The sequence below is a fragment of the Pangasianodon hypophthalmus genome, chromosome 2 (genome assembly GCF_027358585.1).
Source record: "Pangasianodon hypophthalmus isolate fPanHyp1 chromosome 2, fPanHyp1.pri, whole genome shotgun sequence".
Classification (NCBI taxonomy): domain Eukaryota; kingdom Metazoa; phylum Chordata; class Actinopteri; order Siluriformes; family Pangasiidae; genus Pangasianodon; species Pangasianodon hypophthalmus.
Genome location: NC_069711.1, coordinates 3,239,340 through 3,261,157, shown reverse-complemented (window position 1 = coordinate 3,261,157; position 21,818 = coordinate 3,239,340). Strand labels below are relative to the sequence as shown.

General features: G+C 40.4%; 1 protein-coding gene across 6 annotated transcripts; it reads right to left on the bottom strand.

The window, feature by feature from the left end:
* Positions 1-2,958: 2,958 nt before the first annotated feature.
* On the bottom strand, positions 2,959-12,192 carry LOC113545972 (polymeric immunoglobulin receptor). 6 transcript variants are annotated; one of them, XM_053232076.1, is made up of 10 exons: positions 12,094-12,192; positions 11,747-11,946; positions 8,211-10,739; positions 7,801-8,118; positions 6,516-6,839; positions 5,886-6,227; positions 4,951-5,052; positions 4,726-4,830; positions 4,588-4,619; positions 2,959-4,470 (listed from the first exon to the last, which is right to left on the bottom strand). In XM_053232076.1, the coding sequence occupies exons 3-10, from the start codon at positions 8,248-8,250 to the stop codon at positions 4,078-4,080; spliced, it is 1,656 nt and encodes a 551-aa protein (XP_053088051.1). In that variant the 5' UTR covers positions 8,251-10,739; positions 11,747-11,946; positions 12,094-12,192; the 3' UTR covers positions 2,959-4,077. The 6 variants fall into 6 exon arrangements, with proteins under 6 accessions (XP_053088051.1, XP_053088050.1, XP_053088055.1 ...); XM_053232075.1 differs by having other exon boundaries at positions 8,211-10,406; positions 10,664-10,739; positions 11,747-12,175; XM_053232080.1 differs by having other exon boundaries at positions 8,211-10,406; positions 10,664-10,739; positions 11,757-12,175.
* Positions 12,193-21,818: the final 9,626 nt, after the last annotated feature.

The window sequence follows — 21,818 nt, the reverse complement described above, 5'->3', positions numbered from 1 at the left end:
AATAAATGGATTCAAAAACATATTGTAAATATGTGAATTTATCCCTAATGAGCGAGCCAGAGGCAACAGTGGCAAGGAAAAACTCCCTGAGACAATATGAGGAAGAAACCTTGAGAGGAACCAGACTCAAAAGGGAACTCATCCTCATCTGGGTGCCACGGATAGTGCAATTATAAACAAATCCCTTCTATTACTGTGTACTATATAACAAATAGTGCAAATGTGCAACCAGTAAATTCATCACAGTTTTCACAAGATGTCAGGTTGGTTAAAATCTATCCACTGTCCACTGATGGAGTCCTGAGTATGAAGGTGCTCGGGGCAACTGCAGCCCCAAAGCCACCACAGCAATCGCAGTCCCAAGCCATCACAGTGCAGCTCCCCATATGAGATCCCCAAGCCATCTCCACAGCCCCCAGGTGGCGCCATCCCCAGCAAACCAAATGGTTCTTCAGGCCGTCCATATGGGGCCACCCCCAGCAGCAGAACCAATGAGAACTCCAACCAGAAGTAGGCCATCAGGATGGGTCAGGTAGGTCCGGGGAGCATAAGGGGTCAGGATCACTGGCATCTCAGAAGTAGCATGTGTGGCTCGACAGATCGTGTGAGAGAGAGAGAGAGATGGAGAGAGAGGGAGAGATTGTTAGGTAAGCTTTTGTCCTCTAATGGTTAAGGACAATGTACTTTGCAAGCAGAGTGCAAGCAGGGACCCCAGCAAGACTAACTATGACAGCATAACTAAAAGGGAGAGTCAGAAGCTAACATAGACATGAGGGCATCCTGGGACAGCCAGCCACTCCACCGTCTGCAAAACTGAGTGAACGCGTAAGAGTGTGGGGTGACAGCATCCAAACATCCCAGGTCACCACAACCACAACATTCTATGCCTGTGAACCCTCCAGACCTGCTCCTTTACCTAAGAAAAAACTTTTCACAAAAGGATTGTCTAAAGAAATAGTAGGCTTTTAGACGTGGCTATACTTGAATCTGAAAACAAGAGTAGAGAATGTTGCAAGCATCATGGCAGTGAATCGGTGGGACTCAAATAATTCCTTCACTTCGCCAACAGCAGTGACCAAGTGCCAGGTGGAGATAAGTTGTTCAAAGTAAGGCCACTCCTCAATTTCCTGACAGCTAGCTTCAACAGTATCCAAATGGAAGAAATGTTGTGTGTGGATGAGTATATGATCACCTTCGAGGGCAAGAACCAGCTGAAGCAGTATGTCCCAATGAAGCCGAAATGCTGGGGGTACAAGATGTTCATTTTGGCAGTCCAGAATGGCATTGTGTATAACTTTGATGTCTACACAGGGCCAATTCAGCTACCTAATGGATGACCTGACATTGGTAACATTGTGTTGAAGCTGGTCTCTATTGTACCCTGCAACATGTCATACAAGATCTTCTATGACAACTGGTTCTGCAGTGTGGATCTTCAAGTGCTCCTTGAAAAAAAAGAAGGTCCACAGCGTAGGAACAGTCAGACAAAACCATCTTGCAGGATGTACATTCCAAACGACCAAACCATGAAGAAGAAGGGAAGAGGCACACATCAGGAGAAGATTACCACTCATGATGGTGTGAACCTGAGGGCTGTCAAATGGTTCAACAACCGCCCTGTCACACTTTTGAGCACCTTTGTTAGAGCAAACCCTGTGACACGTGTGCAGAGGTGGGACAAATAAAGAAAATAAATCATACAAGTCCCATGTTCCAACATTGTACCTCTGTACAACAAGAGCATGGGAGGAGTGGATCTTCTTGATTCACTTTGCTCTCTGTCGCACCAAGATCTGCTCCAAGAAGTGGTACCATCGGATCATGTTCCATATGCTGGACTTAACTGTAGTAGAGGCATGGCTTCTCTACCGTAGGGATTGCAGATCCCTGATGATCCCATAGTGGCCCAACTCTCACTGTTGGATTTTAAGATTGAAGTTGCCTCCTGCTTATGCAAGGAGAATAGGGTCTCCTCAACCAGATCCTGTTAGGAGATACAACATTGACCACTGGCCCTTACAGGGAAATGAGAAGGGAAGTTGTGAGGACCAAGTGCTCAAAGCGTTCCATCTTCCTCTGCATCACAAGTGAGAGGAACTGCTTCTTGGACTTTCACAAGGGGTGAAATGGGATGAAATTAGGAAATAGCATGGGTTAGAATGAAAGATATGATTTAGATTGAAATGTAGGTTATGGAAAGATCCACATTGGAGATACAAATTGGTTATACTTGAATGTTTTTTAGAATTCAGTGTCTTTCTGGGTGGATATACCTATACTATTATCATATTATAAATACCATACATCGTGATTAACGATTGAAAGGACATTAATTTTTGTTGTTATAATATGAAGTCATGAATTTTATTAAATAATATGAAGCCATAGATAATCTTTTGTCTGTAAACGGTGTGTTTTCTAAGAAAATCAAGACATTATGATACTTTCCACCATTGCACACTGTTGCCATACGGCAACAATTTACAAACTACACCCCTAAAAAATTTTTTTCAATTTTTTAAAAATATATTTTTAATTCTTGAACTAATTCAAGTAATAAAAATCCATAAAAGCATTTTTTTAAAATGTAAATAGAATAATTCATGCAGTAGAGGGCTAATAATAATAAGAAAACATAGAATAATAGGGTGCCTATGCACCTACGGTTCTTGGCCCCCTAATTAAATTTTGAATCAAGCATATATTGATTCCCTCTCATAAATCCTGAATGTGTTTCACTAATAACCTGAGGCAGTCCTTTTTTTTTTAAAATGAATGAAGTAATATTAGTCACATTAATGAATAAAACAACCCAGAAGCCACCATTATTGAAGTTTTTATATGTATTATTGAGTTCTTATTCTTATAATTATTAACCTTTTTGACTGGTTGCATGAATTTAATGGGTTTAATTCAAATCTTAATGACTCAAAAACAAGTAGACATATAAAGTGTATATATTGTTAACTTGAATTTAATTACAACTTTCTCCCCCTTTTAGTCTTCAGCCACAAAACTTTGGGATAGAGATGAATTTTATTGAAGCTTCAATATTAACAAACAATAAAATAATAATAATAAAATAAAATAATAATCATGAAATTATAATTAAATAAGTAAATCAGTAAAACAATGTGTTGCTAAGCTTACTCATCCCAAAGTTCTAAAAACACTGGGAGGCACATCCATAATTACTGCATTAATATGGAAAATGATTATATAAAATGATTAAATGATTAAAGTAGGAAATAATAAAAGATGATTAATGATGAATGTAATAATAAATAAATGTTCGCTGTTGCTGAGTGTGGCTATTGAGCTGAAACTTCTAACTAATCTCTAACCCTGTGTCATGGATGTTATGAAAATGTTTAATCAGTACACATCAGAAATGTAACTTGAGAGAGGTTTGTGTAGTTTTGTGAACAACCCAAATCCTGGCTGTCAAAACACACCCAGAAGCACAAACTTTCAGCCTCAGACAATCACAGAACATATGACATCATTTATACACTTTTTCAGGATGAGGATGAAGGCATTTCCATATGCTGGTTTCCAAACAAACTTCTGAGCTGCAATAAACAGTGAGCTTTTTGAAAATCTATTCATTGGATTGAAAAACATTTACAACATCTGTTCTTGACAATTTATTCCACAAATTTAGTTTAAAACAAGAATTACTTTAAAATGAGATGGCGTAAAAGTGGTGAATAAATGAGATATCTGCACATTTACTGATGTGCTGCAGGAGGTTTGTGGTTGTTGGTCTGCAATGTCATTCAGATGGACTTTTTCTGTATAAGTAACAGTTTTTGGCCACATTTACTGCCTAAAAATATCAGATTCTCAAGCAAAAACTCTAGACTCGTCTTTGATAAACAATTATGATTGGCATTTTTTTTATTGGAAAGCAAACAAATATGGAATATTTTCATAAATAAATCTTAAAATACATCCTAGCAATTAATCTCTTTGGCTTTGGTATCAAGGCCAGTCCATTTTAATAGAGAAACTGGCAGCATCATTCTCATTGGTTAGAGGGGGATTTCTGACTCCGACTGTGTCCAATTGGTCTGTTTAACACTTGAGGCTTTGGTAGACTGAATCCGATTGGTTGGTGTTGGGGTTCAGACTTTGGTAGACTGAATCCGATTGGTTGGTGTTGGGGTTCAGACTTTGGTAGACTGAATCTGATTGTTTGGTGTTGGGGTTCAGACTTTGGTAGACTGAATCTGATTGTTTGGTGTTGGGGTTCAGACTTTGGTAGACTGAATCTGATTGTTTGGTGTTGGGGTTCAGACTTTGGTAGACTGAATCTGATTGTTTGGTGTTGGGGTTCAGACTTTGGTAGACTGAATCCGATTGTTTGGTGTTGGGGTTCAGACTTTGGTAGACTGAATCTGATAGATTGGTCATTTGTCTTGACTGGAAATGAAGCACATTTGGGTCGTTTTCATAGTCTTCATTTGTCTGAAATTATCAAAAAATGTGAGGTTTTAGAAGTTTTAAAAACCTGAAATGTTTTGCCAAATTAATTAATAGAGTAAATCATGTGAGTGAGTAGTTTTGCTGTCACTTTATAGTCACCTCTCTGGAGGTTTGCGTCACTGTTTCTCGGCCTGCATGGAGATGAGGATGACAAAAAGAACAAGTGTTACTTTAATCTTTATAAATACAGACACCACATGTATGACTGAAACCCTTTTGATGCGAGTGTGTGTGTACTTTGCATCTTGCGTCTCTTATGTAGAGTCACAATGAGGAATATGAGTCCGATGAGAAGCACCAGGAGACTCACAGACACAGTGAACACAGTGGAAGCTGGAAATCCTGGAAGAGAAATATGTAATCAATCAGACAGTCACATTTAAACTACACACTGATCTTTCAGAAGTATCTGATAAAAGTCATGTAGTTAGACTATAGGTGTGAGGTGCATGTAGATATAACCTCTTTCACTAGAAGTTGGTGTAGACAGTAATGATGATGATGTTGGTAAAGATGATAATGAATATTTTGTTGGCACTGAGGTTGAAACAGGGAGAGGTGGATCTAAAGCACAGAAACATTTAGTCTTTTAGGATGATAAATGACGTGTGTGCAGATCCAGCATATGACTGAAAGGAGTACAGGGCTCTTATGTATAAAAGTGTTGAGAGTAAAAATTTGGTGTTAAGTGCCAAAATATTCTTAGTAATCAGGAAATTTACTCCTACACTTAGGCCTAAGGAAAAAGAGTAATATACAAAAAAATCCTTAGCCTTATGCGTACTCTTAAATGTGTGAGTATTCAAAAGAGCTGTCTGTTAACTGATAAGGGTAGAGATGTAGCACCCACAATCTTCCACGCTCCCATAGCAAAACCAACATCAATAAAAACACATATGGATTTTACTACACTTATATGCAGAAATAATTGATTTTTCACTGCTCTGTGGCTTCTTTTTAAATGCACCTCTGTGTTCACAATTCAACAATGAGCTCGGGTTACTGTCTACATGAAGTTTTTACATGTTCTCCCTGTGTCCCTGTGGGATTCTTCCAGGTTCTCCGGTTTCCTCCCATTCCCACAAACAAGCAGAGAAGTGGAATGGCTACACTACATTGCTGTTAGGTGTCAATGCGCATACGATTCTGTGAAGATGAATAAATGAATTATTCTATCTTATTCTATTGATGAATAAATGCTTGAAGTAAGAAATTTACTTGAATAAGAAGCAAAACTCTCTTCCAATAGAAGACTATTTTAAACATATCAATAACAGGTATGATAATTTTAATTATCTTAATTTCATAAAGAAAAATATTAGATAAATTCTAAGATAAATCAAGCTGTCAAAATGGTCTGAAATTACAGAATGTCATCGTCATTCATACAAACTCACCAGTAACTGTCAGGCTGATCTGTGTGAAATAAACCTTGTATCCATGATCAGATTTCCAGGCTGCTTCAGCTCCACACCAGTATTCCCCAGAGTCCTGCTCAGTAACATGTCTAATACTCACACTGAAGATTTGTTTTGATCTGTCATCATACAGCGAGAACTTCCCCATATTTACATCTTTCCTACTTTCATTAACAGATGCTTTATAAAAACAAGCAGCAGTTTGCAGCCTCTTGCAGAGAAACTTGGGGTCATTCCTGAGGGATACTGGGTATTTACAGCTGAACTTCAAATCTCCTCCTACATGGACAGTCTCACTGATGGACTTCTCACAGGACAAATCTGCAAATCACAATCAATCAGATCAGTTTATATATGATACATTCATCATGTCACATTCTGCCTAATCAGCATCATAACCGTAGGGAATATAACACACTCTGTTCTGATCAGAGCTGATTAAATTCCTGGAGCAAAAGACAAATAAAGAACACAGACCTCCCTCAATTCATGCCATAAACTTTGTATGAAGTATGAAATTTATCTGTATGTTACTCTATGATTAGTTTAACTTAAACAGTTATATGTTCATAAATAAAATGTATCACAACATGCGTATTAGCTACTCACCTTCTCTTACATTCAGCTTCACTACAGTGTAGGTCTCTATTTCATCAGACACAGCAACAGTACATGCATATGTTCCAGTGTCCTCCGTAATCAGCTCTCTGATGAACACACTGAAGAATCCTGAACCTCTGTTGTCATGAATTGAGAATCTGCCATCATGTGACCATTTACTGTTTAGTTTTGTTTGTATTCGATTAAAACACAATTGACGTGTTCCGATCTTACAGAAAGATTTTGGTTTGTCTTTATATTCATCCTCATATCTGCACTTGATTCTGATTCCTCCCCCTGCATATGCAGTCACTCCTCTAGAGACCAAGCCCCCTGTGAAAAGCAAGTTAAAATCATGCTTACACTATACATAAGTAAGAAATAAAACACACGGGGGGTGTGCTCTTTTATGAAAATAATCATCGGAGCTGAGTATTTGCCAATAACACCAGTAAGTGTTTTATTCATCTTATACTACAGCAATTTGCCAAAAATTACAGTTTAGAGATTATTAAAAAATGACACATCATGTTTTTTTTTAATCTGTTTATAGTTATACTTGATGTTGTATTACTTAGTTTATAGAAGATAAACAGTTGTTCCATCACCAGCCTCTCTTTTTTCTCTCTCATGAAATTAATAAAACAACAACAACAAAAAAAATGTAACAAATCGAGGGAGGTGGATACAAGTGCAAATAAGCTTTACTAAATAAGCAACTAACAAACAATCAAAAGGCAGAAAAAGAACCAAGACCTAGCAAAACTAACCAAAATTAAGACAAGGCTATGACAGGGAAAAACTTAACAGGGATACGGACTTCCATGTGGATGTGACATCCTAATGCAGCTTGTCATGTTACTGAAAAACCTGACCGGAATGCACAATCTGCTCTGCTTAACCATTCAATAAATGTCTTCTTTTGCAGAAAACGTAACTATATCAATGATTATATATTTCTTGTTAAATAACAATTTTGTTAACACCCATTTATGTGTTGCGACTGCCATAGAAGTCCCTGTGAATTAGCTGTTAATATAGAAACAATAATGTATTACATTGAGCGTATTATTATAAACCTGAGATTTGCAGTCAGCACTAATCTCAGAGCTGCTGTTATAGAAAAAATATCAGTAACCCATCAAAACTGAACATTCAACAGCACTGTGGTGTAATTATAAATAAGCTTTATATAGCATATAGAAAATCTGAATGTTTGTACTTTCAGTTTAGCTAATGCTAATGATGCTAAATATTCAGGAAGCTAAACAGAAGACGGTGGTGGGAGACTCACCTTCCTTTACCTTTAGTTCCACTGGTGTGTAAATGTCTATCCAACTTTTTTCAACTCCACACTGGTACGTCCCAGTGTCCTGTACAGTGAGCTCTCTGATCATCACCCAGAACTCTGCTGATTTGGTGTCATCAAACAGTGAGAATCTTCCTGAATTTATCCACATGTTTTTAGCTTCTGTCTTTATTTGGTCATCACAGCCTGGCCATGAACCCTTACAGAAATATTTTGTGTTTTGTGTGAATTCTGCATCATATTTGCACTTGATAAGGACTCCTCCTCCTGAATATCCTGTTACTTCCTTGGAGGCTCCTCCATCTAACAAAACACCAAAAATCCATCTGAGCAAAACCTTCCTTCATGTAACACTGCTGCTGATAGTGAGGATTATTCTGTGTGCATTTCTTTACCTGAGATCAGGCAGAGGATGAAGATGAGGAGGATCTTCATCCTGAGTTCACACTCACAGATCTCCACACCAACTCCACTTCGGAAAGATATTAAAGCTCCTATTCTTTTAAACGCTGTCTTATAAGTCACTGTATCTGTCCCACCCTGTTCTTGTTCTTTAATTCAATTCAATTCAGTTCAATTTTATTTGTATTACCAATGAACATTGTCTCAAAGCAGCTTTACAGAACATAAGAAACAAAAAGCATGCAAACAGAAACAAAAACATGCAACAGTCCTAGATGTTAGACAAAATTATCCCTAGTGAGCAAGCCTGAGGCGACTGAGGCGACTGTGGCGAGGAAAAACTCCCTTAGATGATATGAGGAAGAAACCTTGAGAGGAACCAGACTCAAAAGGGAACGCATCCTCATTTGGGAGAGTGTGATATGAACAATTTCCTTTCTGTATTTATTTATAGTCATGTAGAATTTTATGTGTATATTAATTTGGAGGTTGTTGTCTTCCTCAAAGTCCACATAGTCCACATAGGGTTGGCAGCGTTGCTTTGAATACCCAAATCCTCATGAGGCAGAAACCAGCTGGAGCAGGTCCATCTCTGGATGCCTCAGGATCCTCATAGGGTTGGCCTCTGTCTACTGGAGCTGGCACAATCTCTATGTGCCTCGGGATGGGTAGAAGAAGGGAAACAAGTGGAAAAGGAATTAGCGTAGCTGCTGTTCATAATATTAGTAAGCCCTAAATCATAATGTGCAATTAATCAGATGTACTGAAGTACAAGGTTATGGTATGTATTAAGTGTATGCCTGGCTAAAGATCTACGTCTTTAATCTACGTTTGAACTGGGAGACTGTGTCTGAGCCCCGAACACTGTCAGGAAGGCTATTCCAAAGTTTAGGAGCTAAATACGAAAACACTCTACCTCCTTTTGTAGACTTTGATATTCTAGGAACTACCAGAAGTCTGGAGTTTTGAGATCTTAAGGAGCGTGGTGGATTGTGATGTGTTAGAAGACTGGCTAGATACGTGGGAGCTAAACCATTTAGAGCCTTGTACGTAAGTAGTGCTAGTTTGTAATCAATTCTAAACTTAACAGGTAGCCAGTGCAGGGATGATAATATTGGGGATATGTGATCATCTTTTCTTGACCTAGTAAGAACTCTGGCAGCTGCATTCTGCACTAACTGTAGCTTGTTTACTGAAGATGCAGGACAACCACCTAGCAATGCATTACAATAGTCCAGTCTGGAGGCCATGAATGCATGAACTACCAGAAACTGAAGCAACATGCACTTCCCCTTCTGGCTGTGTGAGAAAGCTTTTGACAGCAAATTTATGTGTGAAGCATGTGAGCAAAATGCAACAGAGACACTTTGAAATGAATTCAAAGTGTCATACTTGGCATTGCAAATTTGTAAATGTGTGTTGACTTGCGTATGTGCAAAAATATATTTTCTATCTACAAATAATGGGAATCCAGGAAGGAATCCAAACAATCATCTTAAAATATAAGTTTTAAAAGTAATAATATTATTATTTAAAAAAATAATAAAAGTAACTATAAATGGATACTATTATTATTAAATGTAACTACTATATAAAGAGATAAAAGGTATGATGTGTTGTGTGATAAATACTTTAAAAAATGCTGACATAGGAAAATACTAATCTTCATGGTGGTATGAGTGACTGCACTTTGCATCATCACCCCATTATTGATTATTTTCCTCTAACAGCATGTCCTGCTGTGGGTTATTTCTTACTTATCTGACTTCCCTTCATTCAAAACATAAAGCCACAGAACTTCATGTTGGTGAATCAGAACACTTTGAGACTATGCAAGATGCCAAACTGAAATGGGTGTGTCTGAAAGCTGTCTTTTAATAGCGGTCACTTTAGCTAGCAAAAAGTGGGAGAACTGCATGTTCAGGCAATAAGCTCACCTTAAATGCTTTGGTGGCCAAATGACTTTGGGATGACCTTGTCTGGCAGCACACATAGATTTCTGTCCAGGATCATGTCACCCAGGTTTGTAAATCAATCACTGACATTGCTGAGCTCCATGAAGTCGAGTCTGAAAAGTGTTCTTTTTTTGTGCCCAACATTTGCTCTACTATTTAGATCAGACAGCAGCCATTTGAGCCTCAGACTAACTTCATCTGTCATGCCTAGGCCATCATCTCTAAGCACTGGATCTGAAATTTACAATGTAATTGTACTAAAATGTAATTATATTTTTTCCTTTCATTATCAAGAGAAGTACTTCCAAAGATGTAAGTCTGTAACTTTGACCAGAAGAAAAAAGTAAAGTATAGCAGCTCTTGGTGCAATTTTTTCTCCAGTAAAATCCACAGCAACACATCAGTGTAATAAGAAGTGCATATGATTACACACAAAGGAAATATGCATTAAAATACATTGAAACTGGAAGTGATAGAACCTCTAACTTTACCTCTAACACAAAAGATTGGTGTTTGTGTTGATTGGAGAAGAAGCACATTTGGGTCATTTTGATATTCTCCATTTGTCTGAAATGAGTAAAAATATTAAGTTTTAAGAACTTGAAACATTTGTCAAATTAATTAAGTAAATAATGTGAGTGAGTAGTTTTGCTGTCACTTTACACTCACCTCTCTGGAAGTTTGTGTCACTTTGGTGTGCAGTATTTTTTTTAGTAAATTTGTTGACTTTGGCCAAACTGGCCAAAACTGTCCAAGCAAAACATTTTGCAAAGTCTTATGGTACATCCAAACCACACTCTCTCATCAACAAGGTGTTTCCGTCCACAGAACTGCTGCTCACTAGATGTTTTTTCTTTATTGCAGCATTGGTAACACTTTAAAATGCACTCATGCACTAATACCTGAATTAATCCTTACTTAAATATGAGCTAATGATGAGTTAAGGCATGTACTAATCACAAACTAATGAAGAGCTAACCTTAACTATGATGTGAGTCTTGTGAATTCACGCGTGAATAACTACCACCTTAAGTACATGTTAGTACATGCTTGTTAGTTAATATATTAATTAACACTTATGGCTAAACTAAATCAAACATGGTCTATAAGAATATGCAGCTGCATATAGCAAATCATATAAACAATTATATAATTGGTGGTAAATTGTTACCACAGTGTTCTGAGTTAACTCTAGAGACTGCTGTGTGTGAAAATCCCAGGAGATCAGCAGTTATAGAAATACTCAAACCAGCCTGTTTGGCACCAACAATCATGCCATGGTCAAACTCACTGAGATCACATTTTTTCCCATTCTGATGGTTGATGTGAACATTATCCAAATCTGCTTGCCTGTATCTACATGATTTTTATGCATTGTACTGCTGCCACATGATTGGCTGACTAGATAATTGCTTGAATGAGTAGGTGTTCAAGAGTTCCTAATAAAGTGCTCAGGAAGTGTAAATAAGCATTATATAACAATTTGATCTCTTCCTATTGTTTGTACTTTCAGTTTAGCTAATGATACTGATGCTGAATGCAAGATAAACAGAAGACAGTGGTGGGAGACTAACCTTTCTTTACCTTCAGTTCCACTGGTGTGTAAATGTTTATCCCCAAATCTTTATAAACTCCACACTGCTACGTCCCAGTGTCCTGTACAGTGAGCTCTCTGATCATCACCCAGAACTCTGCTGATTTGGTCTCATTAAACAGTGAGAATCTTCCTGAATTTATCCAGAATATCCAGTTACTTCCTTGGAGGCTCCTCCATCTAGCCAGACACAAAATATCCATCTGAGCAAAACTTTCCTTCATGTAACACTGCAGCTGATAGGTAAAGAAATGCATTTCAAAATCTTCACTGAGATCAGGCAGAGGGTAAAGATGAGGAGGATCTTCATCCTGAGTTCACACTCACAGATATTCACACCAACTCCACTTCAGAAAGATATTAAAGCTCCTGTTCTGTTACACCCTGTTACTGTCTCTGTGCCGCATTGTGCAATGTCCACTTCCTTTTCTTGTCTGTGAGAAAGCTACAAATTTCTCAGCAAATTTATGTGTGAAGTGTGTGAGCAAAGTGCAAGAGAGACATGTTCAAATCAATTCACACTGTCACACTTGACTTTGTTAATTTGTAAATGTGTTTTGACTTGTGTAGGATTCATCACTTCAAATCACACCACAGTACAAATTGTTAATTTTTTTAATTTTAAAATATGGAAATAGCTTCTGTGCATATAAAGGCTAATTACAATAACATGGGATTCCAAAAAGTAATCTGAACATTCGTACTGTCTATGCATCATTTTGCTCTCTGTGACACTATTTGTGCATATACAGTACTATAAATTAACCAAATGAGTAAAAAAAAAAGTATGCTCAAAGCAGCAAGGTGAGCCGGTTTTCTCCATACTGCCACCTGGGAGTCCGCAATACCCTAGAGAAGATACAAGACCTCTTTCACTGGCCATCTCATTCTGCTCCATATCATTGGAATTCCATTTGATGGGATTGGCATGGACCTGGTAGGGCTCCTCCCGAAGTCTACCTGGGGCCATGAGTACCTATTAGTGATTGTGGACTATGCCACCCGCTACCACGAGGCGGTGCCCCTCTGGAAGGCTACCTCCCAAACATTGCCCGAGAGCTCATGCTGCTCTTCAGCTGGGTGGGAATACCGAAGGACATACTCTCCGACATATCCAAACTGTTCACGGATCTTTGTAGGCTGTTGAAGGTAAAACACCTTTGGATGAGGAAGGCTGGAATTGGGACACCCTCCTTCCCTATGTAATGTTTTCAGTCCGGGAAACACCTCAAGCTTCCACCGGGTTCACTCTGATTGAGCTCCTCTTTGGCCGTTGGCCTCGAGGACTGCTTGACATTGAGAAAGAGGAATGGGAGCAGCAGCCCTCCCCCTACCGCACCCTAGTGGAATACATCTGGGAAATGCATCAGGAATAGTGGAATACACCCTAGTGGAACACATCTGGAAGATGGACCAGGTGGCTCCACTTGTCCAACAGCATATGGAAGAGGCCCAAGCGGAACAGTGCTGGGTTTACAACCGCCCAGCCCAGCCTCAGGAGTTCAAGCCTGATGACTGGGTGCTCCTTCTCCTGCTGTCAGTGAAGTTCTTGGACCATTGGCAGTGTTCTTATACAGTCCTCGAGTGGGTGAGACCTGTCAACTATCACCTGCAACAGCTGGGTAAGAGAAGCTTACACACAACTTTACCACATTAATTTGCTTAAGAATTAATTGAGCCTGTTCCTTTGCTTCTACCTCCACATAGAGAACGTACCTTGGTTCAGAAGGGAGATGAGTTGACCCTGACCCAGCTCCAAGACCTCTTGGAACTAGTGGACCAGTATGCCAATGTCTTTTCCTCATCTCCAGGGCTAACCCAGTTGGGAGCCTCTGCCTATGCAATGACTTTTGGAAGCTCAACCAGGTGTCTGAATTTGACTCTTACCCCCTCCCTTGAGTGGATGACCTCATGGAGCACCTGGGGAAAGCCCATTTCATCTCCACACTGGACCTCACCAACGGGTATTGGCAGGTTGCCCTAGCCCCTGATCCAAAGCCCAAGACTGCATGCAGCACTGCCAGTGGCCACTGGCAGTACAGGGTTCTCCCCTTTGGCCTCCATGGAGCCCCAACAACATTCCAGCAGCTCATGGACATTGTCCTCTGGCCCCACCGGCCCTACACTGCAGGACACTTGGAAGATGTGGTCATCCACTCCAGTACCTGGGTAGACCACATTCACTATCTCAGAAAGGTCCTAAGTGAGCTCCTGAAGTCGAGGCTAATGGCGAACCCCCGAAAATGCCATCTCGGACTGACTGAAGTACTGTACCTCGGGTATTGCATCAGCCAGGGGCTGCTCAAGCCACAAGAGAAGAAAATAGAGGCAGTTAAAGGGTACCTGCAACCCACCACCAAGCGCCAGGTACATGACTTTTTGGGGTTGGCAGGGTATTATCGCAGATTTGTGCCCAATTTCTCCTCTATAGCTTACTTCCCTCTCAGATCTTACCCAGAAAGGCCAGCCAGACTGGGTGCACTGGACAGAAGTGACAGAGCAGGCATTCCAGGCCCTGAAGACAGCCCTCACAAGCTCCCCTGTGCTTCAGAACCCAGAATTTAACCTGCCCTTCCTGGTCCACACAGACGCCTCTGAGATGGGCCTGGGTGCTGTGCTCTACTAGTATTTTGATGGAGAAGAGCACCCGGTCCTCTATGTCAGCAGGAAGTTGACCCCCGCCGAGAAGAACTATGCTGGGGTGGAAAGAGAAACGCTCACCATCAAGCTGTCGAGGAGCTCTGCTATTACCTGGCTGGCCGCCACTTCACCTTAATCACAGACCACGCTCCCCTTCAGTGGATGGCCAGAGCCAAGAACAGTAACGCAAGAGTGACTCCATGGTTCCTCTCCCTCCAGGACTTCTCTTTTCAGGTCCAGCACTGAGCGGGGGTCCTCCACGGGAGCGCCGATGGCGTAATAGGAACAGTAAAACTGCACTTGACTTTAAAAATGTTAGAATAGAAAATCTTCTCCCCTTTCTGACTTCAGAAAAGAGATGCAGGCAGGCACAAAACTTAGGGATGGAGGGGGATTTTATTGAAAATTCTAATTCATACAGATGTTACCCCTTCATGGTCTCCTTATCCTAGCAATATAGCAACCACATTCCATTATCTATGCAGTACCCAAAATATAATGGAGTAAAGAGAACGCAATATTGGGTGATTTTCATAATTAAATGTTCAAAATGTAACCTAACAATTAATCTTACTGGCTTTTGGATCGTGACTGGTATAATTTAGTAGAGAAGCTACTAGCCTTAAGCTCAATGACTACAGGGTTATTTTTGACCCTGGTTGTAACAGAGGGCCTAGGGAGACAGAATAAGGATCCATTTGCACAAGGTTTATTAATACAAAACATGTAGTCAAAACAGGCAGGGTCATTATCACAAAAGTCAGCAAGACATATACAGCTCCAAAAACACAATCCAAAAATCAGAATCAAGATACCAGACAAGAGTCACAGTTACAAAATTATAAACCAGGGTCAAAACCACAAGGGCCAGGCAAAAAGCAGAAATCTAGGCAAGGCAAGGTCAAAACACAGAAAGGCTATCCACAAAAACACGCCTCAGAACTCCCAAGGTTTGCAGGCAAACTGTAAGAGTTAGTGATGAGGTTCAAGTTCATGTGCTTTTAATAACAGCGTGACAGGAACAGGTGAAGGGCACTCAATATTCAGAAGAGGGCATCTTCTGGCACTCTGGCAGGGAATAATCTAGAATGGATGTTACACTGGTAGACGGATTAATCACTGAGATTTTCGTAGACTGGATCTCATTTTTAGATGTTGGGGTTCATACTCTGATAGGCATCTACTTTAGTCTGAAATGACCAAAAAGTGAAGTCTTAGAAGTTTTAAAAGGTTGAAAGGTTTTGTCAAATTAAATAATGCTATAAATACCTTCAGGCCATGACACTTCTTGAAACCTACACACTGAGTACCTATTGGGTTCATAAATAGTGTTCTAGTGTTTAACCCCTGGATATCCTCTGCCCCAAGGTCTTAACTTACCTCTGGCAGACTGGGAATGCATTCAAGGACATGCAGTTCTCCCACCCTTTTACTGAGGTGATGACCAGCAAAAAGAGCATATTTAATGATAATTTCTTTTTGAGTTCATATGGAGAGCTCTTACAGGATTCCAACAACGAGATGGGCTATCGAGCTATCTCGTCATCTGGAATGAGCTCTGGCACAGAAAGAATGGTTTGGCAAGGATATGGTCAACAGTCTAAGGTCAAAGAAGGTACAGACATTTTCCAGTGCAAATAGCTCTGATGGCATGAGGGAAACAAGGGGTTCCTTTTCTGGACCAGTGAAGTGAAGAGCTGAGTGGTTATGTGGTCTGCAGCAAAAGGGAGATGGGGTGCAAAAAACAGTTTGTGCTGACAGCCTGTGACACACATACCTGTGAAGCAGAGCAAGAAGCTGAACAACACCACTCTAGCTATCTCGGACACTGTTACGTGTAGGCTAACAAGCTAAGCTAGCAACGAGACAATGTTATAAGCTAGCAATTCACAGGAAGTCAATGCTCTGACAGGATACACTTACCAGAGAACTAGAGTTTTTCACAGGTTTGGAGGAAATCTACATTCTCCAAAATCTACATGAGATAGAAGTAACATAGGATGAAGGTATTCGTAGCAAATACTAGGGTTAGACACCTGATCATTACATTCATATGTGCTTTTTCTCATTAAATATAAATCTCATATCATAAATCTCATTCCAGATTTATTCCCCCATTTGCTGTTATAATAACCTCCAGTCTTCTGGGAAGGCTTTCCTCTAGATTTTGGAATGTGACTGTGGAGATTTACCCATTCTGGACAAACAAAGCACACATGCGTAGACTGGCCGTAATCACACACAGGTGAGAATCATCACATGTTAACTGCCAGTTCAACCCACCTCCTCTCCGTACACAGCCGATCCTCGACCATGCCTCTGCTGCCACACTTGGCAAACCATGTGCTTCATGGAGATCCATGATCTCCATGTGCACAGGGGCACTGTCATGCTGGAAAAGGTGTGGGCCTTTTAGTTCCAGTGACTCGTGGATGTTGAGTTTTATCTCCACACGGTGACTGTGAGTGTACCTAACCACTTTCCTTCTCCTTCTGCCGAGCTACACTCCTGAGCTGCCGGTGATCCAGACCCCCCTACGCTCTGGACCAGATGAGCATCACTCCTGAGCTGCTGGTAATCCAGACCTCCCCCCCCTTCACTCTGGACCTGTCCACCGGCAATGCTTCATACTGCCACGAAAACGCTTCAGCTGTTTTCCATGTACTACACCAACACACATTGTGCTCACACACACGCACACTACAGTGTAAACCCATATGAGGATGGGTTCTCTGTTGAGCCTGGTTCCTCTCAAGGTTTCTTCCTATCACCATCTCAGGGAGTTTTTCCTTGCCACCGTCGCCCTGCTTGCTCATCAGAGACGGCACACACACACACTTCACTTTACTTTTGTTTGTGTAAAGCTGCTTTGAGACAATGACCTTTGTAAAAAGCGCTATACAAATAAAAATGAATTGAATTGAATTGAAGGGAATTGTAATGCTAAAGCATACAAAGACATTCTATACAAATGTGTGCTTCCAACTTTGTGGCAACAGTTTGGGAAAGTACCACATATGGGTGTGATGGTTTCAGGTGTCCACAAACTTTTCGACATTTATATTTATAGTTTTTGTCGTGAATTTTGAATGTCTTGACATTTGTGTGCACACATGAGAGGATTTCTGGCCAGTTAGAATGAGTAAAATGGAAACACAAGTGGGTGGTGTGTGTACCTTGCAACTTGTGTCTCTTTTGGAGAGTCACAATGAGGAATATGATTCCAATCAGAAGCACAAGCAGACTCACAGACACAGTGATCACACTCCTCTACAGCATCTTTAATATTGTCTTTCTCTCTCGGTACATAGCAAACACCTGTCAGTTTGGCCTTGCGCTCAGGACACACCAATGTTTTGTGCCCCAACTGTTGGCATTAAAAGCAAACTAGTCCTTTGCCAACTGTTGACTTGGGCCCCTGTGCACTGTCCATACAATCTGCTTGACCTCTTTCAGCCTCAACCCCAGAGCTATCTGACACAGCACGTACATTACATTACTTGCACGTACATTACTACAGAGCTTGGACCTCTGAGTGTTCGTGTACTGCTGAGCCAGCTTCGCTGCCACCAGTCCTGTCGGCGGCTCATGCTCTCTCACCCACATATGGCTTTCATATGGGAGCACACGGAGCAACTGCTCAAGGATGATGGCCTTGCTGATCTTCTTCTTCTAGTGTAGCTCGGGTCTCACTCATCGTCAATGGTAGGTCTCCATTGGCAACTCCCCTGCTGGAACAGAGGTCACCCGGAAGCGCTGTCAGGTTTCTGGTGTTACATTTCTCTAGGAGCACCTCCTTCAGATCAGCATACACTTCTGCTTGCTCCTCGTCCATTGCTATGTAAGCCTCCAGCGCCTGTCCTGTCAGCAATGGAACAAGTCGATAGCTCCACTCCTCCTCAGGCCACCTCCAAGTCCTGGCCAGACGCTCGAACTGGCAAAGATCATTTTTGTCTTTGTCTATGTGCAGATGCTCTTTGTGCAGCCGGCGTTGGGATTTCCATCCACAGGCTCTCAATGTCATCTGGGGTCTCTGCAGGCCAGACAGACTGCAGGAGGGAGTCACGTAGACTGCAGATGATAGCTCTAGCAGATATCTCTCCTCCAGCAACTGTCGAGGAACTTGCACATAATAGCCACCATTGCCCCGCCAGGTATCGCACCTGGAGCCACCTTCTTCACCCAGGAGAGTAAACCACCTCTGGTTTTCTTGCCGTTTGGCGCGCCATCTTGCGGGTAGCCATCCCATCACTGCCATGAAATGTCACAAAGCAAGCCCCACAGACTCACTATGGGACACGTTAATGGTCTGTAAAAGATGATAAATGATGGCTGACTCTGCAAGTGCACTGATGTGCAAGGTGAAGTTTATTTACAGTGCCAAAAAGGTCGAAAATGTCCATGGGTGAATAAGTCTATGTAAGTGCACAACAAGGTTCCAAAACACAACAATAATACAATAAATAAATAAATAAATAAATTCTTCCCAGGTATATATGATCGCTGCTCTCCCCTCAAGCCCAAATATACTGTGTTGCCAGTTTCCGGTTGCAATGCACCGGCGCAGCACGAATCTGACACTTCATAGGCAACGTGCAGTGTGAGCACACCGTTTGGCCGGTGCAGCTTCGCAACTCGGAAGACCGACTCCTCCAACATGACACAGAGCACAACAACATGACAGAACCTACAGATAAATAACAATAAACAACATATAACAAAACAAATGGAATGTATTTGTAGGTCTGGTTGGGGTATGTATACTGTGGAGGGATTGTATATTGAGTTAGAACAAGCCGTAAACTAAAGGGGATAAGCTAAGGGCAGTGGTGGCTCAACAGTTAAGCCTCTGGGTCAGAAGGTCTGATTTTGAACCCCAGCACTGCCAAGTTGCCACTGTTGGGCCTTTGAGCAAGGCCCTTAACCCTCTCTGCTCCAGGGGCGCTGTATCATGGCATGGCATGGCTCTGACCCCAACCCTAGCTGTGATATGTGAAGCAAAAGAATTTCACTGTGCTGTAATGTATATGTGACAAATAAATAAATGTGGCTGCTCTTTCTTCTAAAAAAGGAATATAGTGGTGGGGAAAATGAAAAGTGGTTGTGGTGTGATATGTATAATGTAATGCCAGTGCTGCCGTGACCAGCAGTGACGGTCTACTCCATCACACTTGCACTTGATAAGGACTCCTCCTCCTGAATATCCTCTAACTTCCATGGAGGATCCTCCATCTAACAAAAGACCAAATATTCATCTGATCAAAACCTTCCTTCATGTAACAGTGCTGCTGATATTGAGGGTTATTTTTGAAGTTTACCTGAGATCAGGCAGAGAGTGAAAATGAGGAACTCCACTTTAGGAAGATATTAAATGTTCTGTTCTTTTACACACTGTTACTGTCTCTGTCCCACTCTGCATGTGCACTGTGCACTGACCACTTCCTTTTCTGGCTCTATAAGAAAGTTGCAAACTTCTCAGAAAAAAAAAAAAAAATATATATATATATATATATATATATATATATATATATATATATATATATGTATGTATGTGAAGTGTGTGTGAGCAAAGTGCAACAGAGAACAGAGGCTTGACTTTGTTAATTTGTAAATGTGTTGCGACTTCATCAATGTATGTTGTACTCTGGTGTAATTTGAAATGATGAAGCCAAGTTATGTATTTTAAATTCTGCAAAAATAAGGAAATAGTGTTTGCACATAAATATACAGGCTGTCTGTTCAGCATTTGGCTCTGTGACACTATTTGTACATATATAGTGTTAACTTATAACTGTGACAATGTATTAAAAAAAATGCTCAAATTTAAAAAATCTAAATTCTTTGATGGTTATTTCATATGAATCTTCATTCTTTCAACACTTATATAATATTTATAATTACATAACCAGGATAAAGAGGTTACTGAAGATGAATGAATGTATATAGTGTATATTATATATTACAATGTATATACATGTGTGGGACACTATCAAAGATGTATTTTTGTAAATATAAAAAATATAAAAAGCTTTTTTGCAGAACATGTTTAATTCATTTAGGTCTGTTGAATTCTTGATTCTGATTGGTCAGAAGATTCGTTAAATTTCATTAAACATTTAAGGAAGGAGTTTCCAGGGTTAACACTTTGTAACAGTCATATTTTTTTTCTCCACCAAAATGTCCGCAGGCGAGAGGAGTTTGCACTTCTTTGCACTCTCTTGTATTTATGTCTTATTAACTTCAAATGAGAGGAAAAAAGATAGGCTGTTGAGGGAGAGACTGTTTATAGCTGCTGTGACCTGAGTGATAAGATTATAGGTGCATTTAATGTTGTAGTTAAACAGATAATATGATTCGTTGTGCTTTTGTTGTGTTATGAGAGTAATAAAACACTTTCAAACATTGCTGTTATAGGAACGTAATTGATGTTGGTTTGGAAAGAGTAACTTTCCTATTAAATCACACCCCATTGTATTTTATTCAATGGTTATCTGACTTCCCTTCATTTAAAACATTATATTGTTCATTGTGAGTCGGGCTGATGCAGCTGCTGCCATCTTGAGGATAATGTGAGAGACACAGGAGAGAAGCACTGAGTTCACAAGAGTGTGAGTAGACAATCTGCTTGATGATATCCAAGTAAGAACAAAAATGTGATGAAAACACAACAGAAGATTCTAAACACATTGTGTTTTAGTCTTTCTGTAGTGATTTGGTCTTCAGGGTGGTAAAAATATCACATCACCCTGGGGTGAATTATTTCACGGTCTGTTCTGTGTTATTCCTTACGTCTAAAGTGGAGCAGGTTGCTCTATGATTTGTCACTAAATGATTGTTAAAGTCATTACTGAAACAGTCCAGGTTCACATGATGTTTAGAAGCTAGTAAGTGGGTGGAGCCAGTGGTCAGTAAACCATTTACATTTACATTGCTTTTACATTACATTTATGGCATTTGGCAGACGCCCTTATCCAGAGCGACTTATAGAAGTGCTTTGAAGTCTCTAGATACTGGTTCGCTAGGTCACAGACTAAGAATACCATCAGTCCAAAAACTCTGTTGGGGAGGTAATATAGTAACAAGCACTCAGAGTGCTAATTTAGTGCTAATTTACGTACTTTAGGAAGAGGTAAGTCTTTAGACGTCGTTTGAAGACTGCCAGTGACTAGGGGATGTTCTAGGGGAGGTTCATTCCACCACCTAGGAGAAGAGTCTTGATGCATGCCTTCCTTGTACCCTGAGAGATGGTGGGTCCAGTCGAGCAGTGCTAGAGGATTGGAGGAAACGTGGTGCAGTGCGGGATGTGATGAGATCATCATCTCTGAGTACTGAAGAATGGAAAGGCACATGGCCAAGGATCTAACATTTACAATGAAATTGTACTAAACTATGATTTTACATTTGCGTTGTCT

Coding starts and splice junctions, on each gene's coding strand:
- LOC113545972 (XM_053232076.1), bottom strand. CDS start 8,250: ATGAAGATCCTCCTCATCTTCATCCTCTGCCTGATCTCAG. Junction 8,119..8,210: donor CATCCTCTGCCTGATCTCAG/GTAAAGAAATGC, acceptor GTGTTTTGTTAG/ATGGAGGAGCCTCCAAGGAA. Junction 6,840..7,800: donor GGAACTAAAGGTAAAGGAAG/GTGAGTCTCCCA, acceptor TGCTTTTCACAG/GGGGCTTGGTCTCTAGAGGA.